This window comes from Bos indicus x Bos taurus, chromosome 3, assembly GCF_003369695.1.
Source record: "Bos indicus x Bos taurus breed Angus x Brahman F1 hybrid chromosome 3, Bos_hybrid_MaternalHap_v2.0, whole genome shotgun sequence".
Taxonomy (NCBI): domain Eukaryota; kingdom Metazoa; phylum Chordata; class Mammalia; order Artiodactyla; family Bovidae; genus Bos; species Bos indicus x Bos taurus.
In genome coordinates this window covers 35,757,434-35,772,033 of record NC_040078.1, presented here as the reverse complement: position 1 = coordinate 35,772,033, position 14,600 = coordinate 35,757,434, and the positions used below count along the sequence as shown (strand labels likewise).

The 14,600-nt window shown below is 38.0% G+C and overlaps 1 protein-coding gene across 2 annotated transcripts in view; it reads right to left on the bottom strand.

The window, feature by feature from the left end:
• VAV3 (vav guanine nucleotide exchange factor 3) overlaps positions 1-14,600 on the bottom strand; it is a 433,329-nt gene that overhangs the window by 137,876 nt on the left and 280,853 nt on the right. For both annotated transcript variants that reach the window (XM_027536347.1, XM_027536346.1), the window contains exons 18-19: positions 9,448-9,473; positions 2,704-2,749 (exon numbers count right to left, since the gene is read on the bottom strand). In XM_027536347.1, coding sequence (XP_027392148.1) covers positions 2,704-2,749; positions 9,448-9,473 — 72 coding nt within the window. The remainder of the gene's footprint in view (positions 1-2,703; positions 2,750-9,447; positions 9,474-14,600) is intronic.

Genomic DNA, 14,600 nt, shown 5'->3' with positions numbered 1-14,600 from the left:
CAGGAGGAATTTAAAAAACAAAGGAGTTGGTGCATGCAGAAGAAGTATATAGTCATTCATTAATTCATTTAACAAATACCTATTAAGCATCTCCTAAAACTACAAGCAAGCCCCTGTGTCCTTATCCTTTGACGTAAAAGGCTTTTGCTTTAGTTTCCCAGGCCTCCTCTGAATCTCAAAGGCTGACTCAAGAGTTAATGAGTAGGAAATGTGAAGGCCCAGAAACAAAGAATAACTGTTGGGTTGGGGAACTGTTAACAATGTGGACTATAAATCTGCCACGTGACAGAATTACTGAACTCAAAGTTCTCTGAAAGATACAGAAAAAGGCCTGACACACATTCCTAAGTTGTTTTTACAGGATGAAAACACTGACCACAAGAACACAGATCCTACACTGGTTAAATCAGAAAGCTGATGATATTTGAAACTTCAACTTGATGCCAGCCTATCTGAGAATTACGCACAAGCTGATCACACACTCTGCAGCCTCCTCCCTCACAACTGCTTTTAATATCTCTTTCCTGAAAGCCATTTGGGAGTTCGGGTCTTTTGAGCATGAGCTGCCTGTTATCCTTGCTTGGGGTCTGCCATAAACACTGTACTTCACTTCAACAGAGTCTGGTGTCAGCAGATTGGCTTTAACACTCTAGGGTGAGTGGACTAAAGTTGGTTCCATAAGACTACTATCCAAAGAACTATGCATTAAGTTCCTTTCTAAAACAAACAGTCTAATGTACCCTTGTATATAGCTCTGAAATTTGGATCTGGTGAAGTGGTTACATCTGTCCTCCAAAAATTTTTTAAACAATTTTTTAACCATTTTTTTCCTACAAGTCACCCTAAGTGAGTCTCTGGAAAGCAGTCTATGTGCTAACACTTTGGAAAATAAAATAGCTAAAAGACAAAAGATAAAAGGACCTTTCAGCCCTTTTACCTATCAGTAAAAACACTGATAGCAAATAATGCTCTTGGGAAGCAGTTTATTCATGCTTAGGAAATCTCAAGCCTTACAGGGAAAAATGATTATTACATTAGTATCTAGAACAGGGAAGATCATCAACTATTTGCTTTCTTTTCAAAAGTGAGAAAAAATGAGAAAGCACTCAAATATATGTAATGGAAAGCTATATATATATATATATATATATTTCCCCCCCCCCAAAAAAAAACATAGCATATGGCACCACTTCTTTTGTATTTGTAAGTTTATTCTTCATGACGTTCTAAAAACTTTGGACAAATAGAAATACCAGAAGAGTTACACCTACAGAAAGCATCACCTTTAGGATTAAGATACTTTACTACTGGTCCACTTTGCCATATTTATCATCAGTAAATTCATTACATCTACCTTTGAATAATTTAAGGGCTCCTAAAAATTTTAGCTATAAAGTACATTGTTAATAGTCAAAAATGTGCTCCTACTGACACACTATAAATGTAGAAGTGCATTTCGTTGGGGGAAAACAGATTAGATAAAAATGCTCATAGAAGAAAAGGAAATATTTTAAAATAATATTTATAAAGTTTAGACAACTTACAGAAACAGAAATACTATAACTTGTACAACATAAAGAAAAATATTATGTTCACAGTCATATACTCCTACTAAATTGAGCAGAAGTCACTTTAAAATATTATTGCTGAGTCTTTTCTACAAAGAGTATTGTCATGGGAAAGTCAGAACCAATAAAAAAGTAAGCCAGATCCCCTATTTTTTTTTAAATGGCCTTAATTTTGCTTTGTACTTAAAAGATTTAAACTGATCTCAGGACATAAGTGAGGCAATTTCTAGCCAGAGGCAACAAAGCTCCTATAAACCTTTTCAAACAGCTCATAAACTGGCATGGCTACCAGGGGTGTGGTTTCAGTTAAAAGCTATAATGCTTTGAAAGCTAAACTTTATAACTAGGTGAACACTGTTTACAATGGGAAAACAAAACACATAATCTAGATTATTTTCCAGCAAGATTACTCTATATTTCATGTTCCACTTGATTTATTATCAAGTTCATATATTGGAAATCCTCTAGCCATGAACGTCTTTACCCACAATAATATGACCATATATAACAAATCTTTGATAACTTAATTGTGGAAGGCACTGCTTAATGGATGAAAAATAATTATATGAAAATAATGACAGGGTCAACCTCATGATACTAAACGAGAAACAACTGAACGCTCTCTGCAGACAAAAACTGGTCTCTGGAGAAGGCACCTGTTCACAAAGTCCTTAAACTCATTCTTCTATGATAAAATAGTATAGATATAGAATAAAGAAAAGTATTTTCCCAAATGGGGAAAGTACAAAGTTGTCTAGTTTATGACCTCTCTCACCCCCTCAGAGCAAGCTGTTTTTTTAAGTGCCAGTTTGCTGGTTGATTTTTTCCAGGTTTGGGAGGAAACAGGGAAAGGGTGTTGGAACTGTGAGCATTAACCAAGTACCCTGAGGCTGTTCAGTAAGCAAATAACCAGCTCAACTGCTGACTGGAAAGACTGTGGCACTGATGGTTACTTATCACATGACACTGTCTTAGGTAAATGATTTACACAGCAGACGGTCACCTCCTGGTCACACATTATATACCAAACTCCAAAGAACAAAGGCCAACAATCTGCCTGACTTTTCACTGCAATTCCCACACACTTTCACAATCACTTCACTAAAGAAATAATTATAGATGTTTAATCACACACCTGGATCCACCGGTCTATGGGTTCTTCGGAGTCCATTGGTCCGTTTCTGTGCAGAAAGACAAAACAAAGACTTTATGTTATCAAACTGCATTATTTTGCGACACTCTGGAAGTCCAATACATGTTGCACGACCTCCATTTAACACTCCTGTAAAACAGGTAACTAATAAGGACCTACTGCATAGCACAAGGAACTCAATACTCTGTAATGCCCGATGTGGGAAAAGAATCTAAAAAAGAGTGGATATTTGTGTACAGAAGAAACTAACACAACATTGTAAATCAGCTACACTCCATTACAAATTAAAAAAAAAAGACTATTACTAAATTTGATCAAAACACTCAGTTCCAGTTTCTTTTTACAATTTTTGTTTCTCTAATGTCTTCTACTTGCTAAATCATTGATATGACACTATGGGAAAGAAATACTTTTCATTCACCATCTCTGAGGATTATGACTCACTTTTTTAAGTCATAAAACAGGAATTATGAAAACAAAGCCTAGGTAGCCATTTTTGCTTAGAAAATGCTCCCAGCAAAGAGTTTTAATCTCCAAAATTCTAATGCAGCTTTTTTCAAGCCTGACAGACCACAGACTGGAGAAAGTATACAACCTCCAAACAAAGATCTCAAGCTCTTATTTTGAGCTTGGTATGGTAGTTTAATTATGAGATTTATGGTAGTTTAATTATGGATCAGTGATATCTGAATACTTTAAGAAACAAAACAGACATGCAGCTTGTAAACCATGAAAGTAAATTCTTATTACAGAAAATGAATCCATAAGAAAAATTGTGATTACAAAAATTATAGATAAGATGCAAAACAAAAGAGGTTTTAAATCTTTGAAAATGTGTGGTTACATGTTTGATTTTATAAGCATTAAATTCATTCCTACCCAATAACTATCGCAATCTCACTAATTAATAAGAACTTCATTTTCACTTTTGTTATATAACTGAATGCAATGCTCAGTCTATAATTACAATATAATTCAGATTTTCACAAGAGCAATTTTCTTTCTACATGTGTTGGGGTTTGTGCCTCTGTATGGAGCCCTGGTTTCATTCAGAGCAGAATTGGTTTTGCCAAGCTCACATTAACTATGGGTTTTTCTTAGGGTTCCCCCTGTTGCTTCTGTTCATAAGTTAAATGGGCCTCAAAGCAGATGTCAAGGTTTCTCAGGTAAAAGCAAATTGGAGAATTATTAAAAATATAAACTTTGCTTTTAACCCAATTACTTTTTAAATGCATTTGTTAAAGCCTAATACTATCATTAAGTCAGCATCGAAGCTACACTGAACAAGCTGGATGGCTGTACTGGGCAGAGAAAAGAAAACTAGTATTAAGAGAGCCTCTCCTTACTCAATGTGAGTGAGAAGAAAACACCACACTGGGCTTCTTAATAGCCAAGCACAAAAAGGGAAAACATGGCAAGTTACAGGCTCATATCCAATAACTTGGAACAAAACGGCCTTCAAAAAAACTTCTAAAATTTTATAAAATGTTTGGACCTCTCTATATAAATGACTATATTTTAAACAGGAAAATATATATTGATGAATGTCTCATGGGTGTTTACTGTCTACATTTCCCTTCATTTGCTTAATGTACAACAGACACTGTCTTTAGACTACTCTTATTCTTCCTACTGTCAAAGTGCTTGGAAGGCCAGAAAGGAATTCACTTTTTGGGTCTTATTCCTACTATCCCAAAGCCAGAACTATTTAAAATATTAACTTAGAAAGTGAAAAAGAGAATTTGAGTTGAAGAGCAACTCTGTAGCACCCTGAAGTTAAGATTAAAATAGGGAACACAGAACAATTATTTAGAGTATGGATTCTAGAATCTGACTGCGTAAGTTAAAATTCAGACCCTCCCTGTCACTTGGCATCTGACTGGGAGCAAGTTAGTTAAAGTCTCTATGCCTATTTCTTCATCTATAAAATGGGGATATTAATACCACCTACTTCATAGCATTTGTGGTGACAAACATGTTAATTCATGCTAAGTGCTTGGAACAGTTCCTGACACACAGTAAGGACTACTAAGTCAAAGCTTATTATTATTGTCATTATTATTAATTTCATGATATTTTGAATGTTGAAGCTCAGTTCAGTTCAGTTGCTCAATCGTGTCTGACTCTTTGCAACCCCATGAACTGCAGCACTCCAGGCCTTCCTGTCCATCACCAACACCCAAACCCATGTCCATTGAGTCAGTGGTGCCATCCAACCGTCTCATCCTCTGTCGTCCCCTTCTCTTCCTGCCCTCTTCAGGGCATTAGGGTCTATTCCAATCAGTCAGCTCTTCACATCAGGTGGCCAAAGTATTGGAGTTTCAGCTTCAACATCACTCCTTCCAACGAACACCCAGGACTCATCTCCTTTAGGATGGACTGGTTGGATCTCGTCGCAGTTCAAGGACTCTCAAGAGTCTTCTCCAACACCACAGTTCAAAAGCATCAATTCTTCTGTGCTCAGCTTTCTTTATAGTCCAATTCTCACATCCATACATGACCACTGGAAAAACCATAGCCTTGACTAGATGGACCATTGTTGACAAAGCAATGTCTCTGCTTTTTATATGCTGTCTAGGTTGGTCATAACTTTCCTTCCAAGGAGTAAGCATCTTTTAATTTCATGGCTTCAATCACCATTTGCAGTGATTTTGGAACCCAGAAAAACAAAGTCAGCCACTGTTTCCACTGTTTCCCCATCTATTTCCCATGAAGTGATGGGACCAGATGCCATGATCTTCGTTTTCTGAATGTTGAGCTTTAAGCCAACTTTTTCACTCTCTTCTTTCACTTTCATCAAGAGGCTCTTTAGTTCTTCTTCACTTTCTGTCATAAGGGTGGTGTCATCTGCATATCCGAGGTGATTGACCATTCTCCTGGCAATCTTGATTCCAGCTTGTGCTTCCTCTAGCCCAGCGTTTCTCATGATGTATTCGGCATATAAGTTAAATAAGCAGGGTGACAATATACAGCCTTGACGTACTCCTTTTCCTATTTGGAACCAGTCTATTGTTTCATGTCCACTTCTAACTGTTGCTTCCTGACCTGAATACAGATTTTTTATTTGGCAGGTAAGGTGGTCTGGTATTCCCATCTCTTTCAGAATTTTCCTCAGTTTATTGAGATCCACACAGTCAAAGGCTTTGGAATAGTCAATAAAGCAGAAATAGATGTTTTTCTGGAACTCTCTTCCTTTTTCCATGATCCAGTGGATGTTGGCAATTTGATCTCTGGTTCCTCTGCCTTTTCTAAAACCAGCTTGAACATCAGGAAGTTCATGGTTCACGTATTGCTGAAGCCTGGCTTGGAGAATTTTAAGCATTGCTTTACTAGCATGTGAGATGAGTGCAATTGTGCAGTAGTTTGAGCATTCTTTGGCATTGCCTTTCTTTGGGATTGGAATGAAAACTGACCTTTTCCAGTCCTGTGGCCACTGCTGAGTTTTCCAAATTTGCTGGCATACTGAGTGCAGCACTTTCACAGCATCATCTTTCAGGATTTGGAATAGCTCACCTGGAATTCCATCCCCTCCTACAGCTTTGTTCGTAGTGATGCTTCCTAAGGCCCACTTGACTTCACATTCCAGGATGTCTGGCTCTAGGTGAGTGATCACACCATCGTGATTATCTGGGTTGTGAAAATCTTTTTTGTACAGTTCTCCTGTGTATTCTTGCCACCTCTTCTTAATAAGATCAGGTAAATGATAAATTTTTTCTATTAAAGTACTGTACTACTACTATATTTTAGGTTTTTCCTCCTGCAAGTCGTTGGAAAACAGTGACCCTGAAAGCAAACTTTTCTACAGGAAAAGTAGGCAGTGGAACAAAACTATGATTTGGTACAATGAAAAAAAAGAGAGAACGAGAAAATTTTAGCAATTTAGATCAAGTGCATTTTGAGAGTTTGAGATTTATTACAGTTTTAAAAGCACCTAAAAATATTTTATATATTCTAAAAAATTTTGAAATGTTTAGAACACATTTACACAATTTCAAAAGGCAAATTTCAATTGTTCTTCTGTCATATCCCATCCAAAATACTCCTCTCCCCAGCATATATTCTCAAAAACCTATATTCTCAAAAGTGTGAGACAGAGCTGGACAAGACCCATCTCAGGAGGAAGAGAGGGGTCCATCAAGTAGCCACCCTAGGAGCTCTCGGTGATCCCCCTCCCCCATGAGATCAGGACGATCAGTCTTCAGAACATTCTCAAACTTCTTTTGATTTACCAAGAAGTGGGAGGTGGGAAGGAGGGGACAACAAACCAACCTAATTTTATATCTAGCTTCATTATCTATTACCTTGCCTTTCTCGAAAAGTAATATCTGTATTGCCCAAGAACCTCCCTTCTTGTCTCTTTTGGGAGAAACCTAATTCTCTCTGTTGATTTTACAAACAAAACAAGGAAAGATTCATTTGCTATATGAAACTGGCTTTGGTTCCTCTACGTAAAAGGCAGAAAAACCTACATTAAGGAATAGATCGTAAGTATACATACATACACTAAATACTGATAGACATGTAATGACGACCTTGCTTTCTAGAGCTAGAAGTTGCTTCTGAAGGTCCACTCCAAAATGGGAATCTGGAAGAACATCCCAGGTTAGGAAGATGGATCCTGTGGCTATTGAAAACTGACCTACCTTGAGAATGAAGTATAAATTAAAAACTCATAATCATTGTTATTGAAAGGGGAAGAGAATAGGACAAATTGGTCCATGGAGGAAAAAGAAGACCTTCAACAGAGAGGGGGAAGAAATCACGGAGCTTACAAAAGGGTTTCATTGTTTACTTTTGGAAAGACTCCCAAACATCACATAAGCATCTGTGTTAAGAGTGAATACACCTTTCACAAAGTCGTAGTGGGGAGGTATGGAGTGAAAGATGTTTCTTAACATTCTTTTTCTACAGTTTTTCCTTATGCTAAGCTAAAGTTTCCAAATAGGTTGGCCAGTATAAGATTTCACTATAATTATCCATTCAAAGTAGAGATTATTAGCAGAATCACACATTAAATAAAAATTACACTTATAATCAAAAGTTAAGCAAGTCACTAAAACACAGATGCTACATTAAAAAAAATCAATGTGAAAATGAATTCTTTTCATAATAGCCTTAATGTGTAATTTTTAAGAGTATTAAATGCCTGGAGAGCATTTTTTTGTATCGTTATTTTGTACCAGTGTGAAAATTATTAACCACTTATTATTAGCACACTTTCTTTTCTGTAAATATGCCCGTTTCTCATTACTTAAATAAAATCAAGTGAAATCATCTTCCCTGGGGGGCGGAAAATACATCTAACAGTATAAATGTAAAGTAATATTGAGTTACAGTTCAAAGCTCTACAAGAATATCTGTCTCAATAATCTAATAATAGTGTGAGAGAAGAAAAAGAAGGCTACTTTCTAAGATCTTCACTCGCACTGCTGGAAGAACCCTTATAGTCCTGATAAAAAATCTTACCTGTCAACTAAACACTAAAAAAAGTTTACATTAATTATTTTAGCCCTAGCAGAACTTACATGACCTATTTTTAAAATATTATTATCCTGTTATGCATTCCTTGAGCTAGATTCTAAAGTCTAAAATATAGCTGACAGATAACACTGAAAGGGTACACGTGAATTTTCTCACATCACATTCTTGGTTCCCAATATGCACAAATTACGTGCTGATGCAAAAAAGTGAAAGCAGTTACCTGTTGTTTGACTTATTGCTGTACTTTTCATTATTTTTAGCAACTATGTAAATACCACTCTATTAAAAACATGCTAATATTATACCACTCTTAATCAGATATAATTGTATATGCTAAAATGCTTTGATAAAGAAAGTACTTGTCTTTATACTGAAATTCTCAGATTATTGTATTTCTGGTTCATATTATTAATCACAGAACTTTTACATTTTAGTTTTCTTTGTAAGGATTTTTTGGGGAGGTCAGGTAAGAAATATATTACTTTTGGCTGAAGGCCAAGACACTAGTTGCCTATTATCTGCCACATTTTTCATTCTTTTCTATTTTCTTACAAGCGCTTTATTCTGAGAGGTGACAGGGATCTCGTACTTCTAAGCCATCAGACCTCAGAATCTGTTAAACCAAAGGAAATGTTCTCAGATTCTGATTTGATCAAGAAGACATGATACAAATCATGATTTTGCTCAGGTGGAAAACTGGCAGAAACATACAGGTACATCTTAGAAGAATGCTGGAACTTCTTAGTCCTAGTGAGTGTCGGGTAGCGACCTTGTTTTATCCTAAGATGAGGGCCACCCTTTCTCCTGTCCCAGCAGGATCAAAAAGATTTATTCTAAGGGAATGCCTTCAGGTGCATTAAGTTTTATAAGCCTCAGGGTTTGTGGAATTCTGTAGCTGCAAACAAAGAGAAAGGTACCTCCACCAGATTAGTGCTACAACATTGCTACAGTATCTATTTGAAATTTACCTGAATAAATGAGTACCTAAGATTCTGAAATGCGCATCTTACACACATTCTGAGATGAAATATTCACATTTTCCCTCTAAGATCTTCAGATGGTATCTGAAAACTTCTCTTATTTAACCTGTGCATTTCACTCAAAAGCACTTGATTACTCGCTCTAGATCTGTTGCTATCCATTTTAAAAGGTACATTTAACTTTTTAGGCGTTTGAGCCTGCTTTAGTTAGCAAACAATCTGAAATGCAAAAGTTATATAAGAAAAATGTAAACGTTAATCTTACCTCGGATGGTTTGAGCGTCCCTTGTTCTGAAACAAATGTAAAAATTGGCATTGTCAGTGAAGTTGTTTTGTTTAGTTAGCAACCTTAGCTTGTTCTCTGCAGCGTGGTAGAACACTACTGCTTTGTTTTCCTAATGATACCTGTTAATATATTTCCAAGGTCCCTCAGGCTGGGCTAGTAATTGTTTTGCAACCAGGTTCTCTTGCCTTATTGGCTGTCAGGGAAGTGACTCATAGTACTAAATGACTTCTAGGTTAAGCTTAACTTTTTCAATTGTTTATTAAGCAATTTCAATCCAACCACATAAAGCTCCTTGAAACAGGGACTTGCACCAAGTTTATGTACATAAGAGAAAGCTAGGCGGGAGCCTTTCTTTCAACATACCCAGTTTTAAGAATCTAAACACAACACATTACAAACATATTACAACTGCCTATATTACAATTACTATAACAATTGCAAAGTTAACACATACAATTTGCATATGAATTTTGCATTAAGTGGCTGTTTCTTTTAGTTTTATTTGGGGGGAGGGATACAGATCGATTTAAAGATGAAAATTAAAAATGGACAAGATTCAATCCCAATGCTAATTTTCTTTACATCCCAGTTTACCTGTTTAGAAATAGAAATGACAAACTCCATTACATTTCAATTCCTGAAAATGACTAACAGTTAGGAAGGGCCCTGAGATATGCAAGAGAGTAACTTGGCAGAGGGCAAAGGGTATCTCTGAGAGGAAAGACACACTACACGTGGAAAAGCTGGTGGGGAATATTTTTGTTGCCTTCCCCCATATCCAGGAGTACTTTTGCATATTATAATTTCTCCAGACTGTAGAAAAACATCTCATCATTTTGAGCCTATGCTATATTTTTGCCAACCAAAATGATCCTCTGAAGAAGGATCTGAGAAGAGAAGACACTGATGGGAACATCAGGAGAGAAAGGGTAGTTCTAAAAGAGGGCTCTGTAGACTGAATGAACCTCTAATAGAGGTTCCAAGAAGCCTCAGATCCAGAGTTCAAGGGGAAAAGTACCAGAACACCTGAGTAGCTGTCAGATTGCTTTACACAGGAAGACTGCCTGGGGCATGGAACAGGAGGTTTGGGGCCCTTCTGTTTTTTAAAGGACTATACCTGATTAATGGAACTGAAGAGGCATGAGCAAAAAGTCACCTTTCTGGAGAAAAGCAAACCCTGCATTTCTTTTTCAATGTCAACTCTATCATCCTAACTTTCCTACATAACTGCTATGAAGGCATCTTTGCCAGGTCTGAAGTTGGCCTTTACAAAGGACAAAAAGCTATTTCCCTTCTCCTCTCTGCTAGAAATAGGCAAAGTTTCAAAAGAAAGATTGCCTAAGAGAAGTTGTGTAGGGAGAGGGTCTATGAAAGTGCCATTTGGCTGGATACTGTGCCCAAACGGAGAACCCAGGTTAGGTGAACTCAGGTTCCTAACAGACAAGTTGTGATACCTGTTACACTGGTTTAACCAGAAAGACCTATAAGCCAGAAAAGCCCTACACTACTTTCTTCTTCTACTGTGAGTTAGAGAAAGAGCCTGAACTGGAAATCACAGACAGCAAGACGCACCAAAAAGGAGGAAAGTTTAAATTTTCCATCCAAGCAGCTGAGGAAAGCTTTGCTATTTCCAGATGACCTCTCAATGGGAAAAGCTCCTGTCTTTCAGGGTCGGTGTTTAAAAATGAGAGTGCATCTTAATTTTAGTTCAGAAATATTTTTTTCTGACACTGCACAGAATTGTTGTTATGTCCTGGTGAAGTTGATCTGTTACAATATGTTTAAATATATTTTATTTTTAGCATAAAACCTAGGATAGCCCACATGGCAGTAGTTGGCACATCACGTTCCAGTAGTGCTCTGGGTTTCCTCAGGAAGACGAATGACTGTATCTAAAGAGATGGGAATACCAGACCACCTGACCTGCCTCTTGAGAAACCTGTATGCAGGTCAGGAAGCAACAGTTAGAACTGGACATGGCACAACAGACTGGTTCCAAATAGGAAAAGGAGTACGTCAAGGCTGTATATTGTCACCCTGCTTATTTAACTTATATGCAGAGCACATCATGAGAAACACTGGGCTGGAAGAAGCACAAGGCTGGAATCAAGATTGCCGGGAGAAATATGAATAACTTCAGATATGCAGATGACACCACCCTTATGGCAGAAAGTGAAGAGGAACTAAAAAGCCTCTTAATGAAGGTGAAAGAGGAGAGTGAAAAAGTTGGATTAAAACTCAACATTCAGAAAACAAAGATCATGGCATCTGGTCCCATCACTTCATGGGAAATAGATGGGGAAACAGTGGAAACAGTGTCAGACTTTATTTTTTGGGGCTTCAAAATCACTGCAGGTGGTGACTGCAGCCATGAAATTAAAAGACGCTTACTCCTTGGAAGGAAAGTTATGACCAGCCTAGATAGCATATTGAAAAGCAGAGACATTACTTTGCCAACAAAGGTCCGTCTAGTCAAGGCTATGGTTTTTCCAGTGGTCATGTATGGATGCGAGAGTTGGACTCTGAAGAAAGCTGAGCGCCAAAGAATTGATGCTTTTGAACTGTGGTGTTGGAGAAGACTCTTGAGAGTCCCTTGGACTGCAAGGAGATCCAACCAGTCCATTCTGAAAGAGATCAGCCCTGGGATTTCTTTGGAAGGAATGATGCTAAAGCTGAAACTCCAGTACTTAGGCCACCTCACTCGAAGAGTTGACTCATTGGAAAAGACTCTGATGCTGGGAGGGATTGGGGGCAGGAGGAGAAGGGGACGACAGAGGATGAGATGGCTGGATGGCATCACTGACTCGATGGACATGAGTCTGAGTGAACTCCGGGAGTTGGTGATGGACACCGACAGAGGCCTGGCATGCTGCGATTCATGCAGTCGCAAAGAGTCGGACACGACTGAGCGACTGAACTGAACTGAACTGAAGGTGATGATCTAGCTATGCATACACCTGCACATCTTTACCTAGAAAACAAATCCAGGGAACAGAAGCTCCTCATGTACAGGCCCTTTCTGTCTTGCTGCTTGGTTCAAGCCAGCCAGCTGCAGGCATGAGTGAGCACTGAGCACAAAACACAAAGCAGGTAAGGTCCAGGCAAGGTATGAGTGGACTGGTCAAGTAAGGAAAAAACTAGACTGGCTACCACCATACGCAACACTCCCTCCTTAATTCTCCTGCTGCCTCTTATCTCCTGTTTTCCTTCTTTGCATCTCATCAAGCTTTCCTCCTAATTCTTATTGAATGTACCTGCTCTTCACAAAGGCTCCTCTGTGTAACCCAGATTGGAAAGTGGACAAGGGGCTTCGTGCTGGATACAACTCCAACTCTGAGGGCCTGAGTCTTTAATGGGGACTTACCCTTTCCTTGCCCCCACTCCCTGTCCTCCTGGCCACCACAGCACCCCCGCCTGCCCCACTGCCATCCAGAAAAGAGGCTCATTTCTTCCATGGACTTGGCATAGTGCAGTTCACACTGTGATCTGCTCATGCTGGGCAGAGCACATAAATAGTGGCTCTTAAAAGTCTGAGGTTTTATTTAGTCATATTTCATGGCAGGGTTCTGTAAATATTCTGAGGAGAGGGCAAAAGCCAAAGGACTAGAAATAACTCTTAGAATCTGTTCTGAATTCAGAAATTCTTAACCAGGCTCCTTTTATTTATACATTTGTACTTGTTCCAGTGGTTGTGCCATCAGACTGACTGGCCCCTTTACAAACACGATCTAAATTCTGATAACCATATGAAGGCAGCAGCTATAAATTTTACAAAAATAACAGTGATGAGAGAGCAGAAAACCCAACTGCAACACACTGTTTCATACATGTTTAAAGTAAAAGTCAATTCTGGACGGGAAAATAGAATAACAACCTCTTCTGATGATGTATTCTATGGAAAAGTTGCTCTGATTTTGAAATCTACAACACCATCCTTCATTTCCTCTTGATATGTACCCAAAGTTACTTTGGCGGGCACTCGGAGCTCTAAAACACTCTCTGTGCGTAACAGTTCCACATCAGGATGAGGATAATAAGAGCTGATGACTATCAAATTTATTTGGCTGAACTCTGACCAAATAGAAAGATGGGTGCTTGAGATATGACAAAAGATCTCTCTTTTACTGTCTCTTTTTCTTCTGGAAATTTCCTTAGAATGGTAATTCAATTCTTCAAGTTTCCAAAAGTTTCTAATCCTCAACTTGCCCTTACCCTGCAGCCAATTTCTCAGGCTCCTATTGATCAAACTATAAAATGTTCTTACCCTTTCAAGAACCTTTCTAGATGGTGACTCATGGGCCCTGAAGGGGTTTATACCTTGTGTTCTTTCATCATGTCCCAACCGGCTTAATGTAATTCAGAGCAGGGCTGTTACTGAGGTGCTTGGAGCCTGAGCAGAACTCCATCTTCAGCCCAAGCACAGTGCACGTATTTTATAAGACAAATGATTTTCACTGAGATTTTAGACTCCTATCATTCATTTGTTTAAACATAAATTTCAGTCCTATTATATTTGTTTTCTAATACAAGTGGCTCTCAATGCATACATTATTACACAACCAGCTTTGTCTCTTGTCTGAAGTTCTATTTCTTAAGACTAAACAAATTGGTGCCCAGTAAGATCATTTGTCTCAAAAGGGATCACAGGAAAGTAATTACCAGGAGAGCCTTTGAGGTTCTTCATCATCGTGGCTAATATTCTATTTTTATGAAACACTAAAACTGAAAGGCAGTAGGACTGATCAAATTTTGGAGGAAGTTGCACAAACCCTATTTTCACCACTCAGATCTACAGCAATATTCTGAAAAAACAAAAACATAGCTAATACTTGGAAAGACGCTTTGATTTTAAGTCTTTTCAGGAGCTCTAACAAGGACCCAACCATATAAGAGTTTTCAGTTCACTCTAACAATTATTAATGTAAGATTGGTGGCGGTGGTTTAGTCCCTAAGTCATATCTGACTCTTGCAACCTCACGGACTGTAACCTGTCAGGCTCCTCTGTCCATGGAATTTCCCAGGCAAGAATACTGGAATGGGTTGCCATCTCTATCATTAAATTGACCCAAATAATTAAATGGAAGGAATAATAACTAGAATATAAAATTGTCTCAATAAGTTAAAAAAGATAA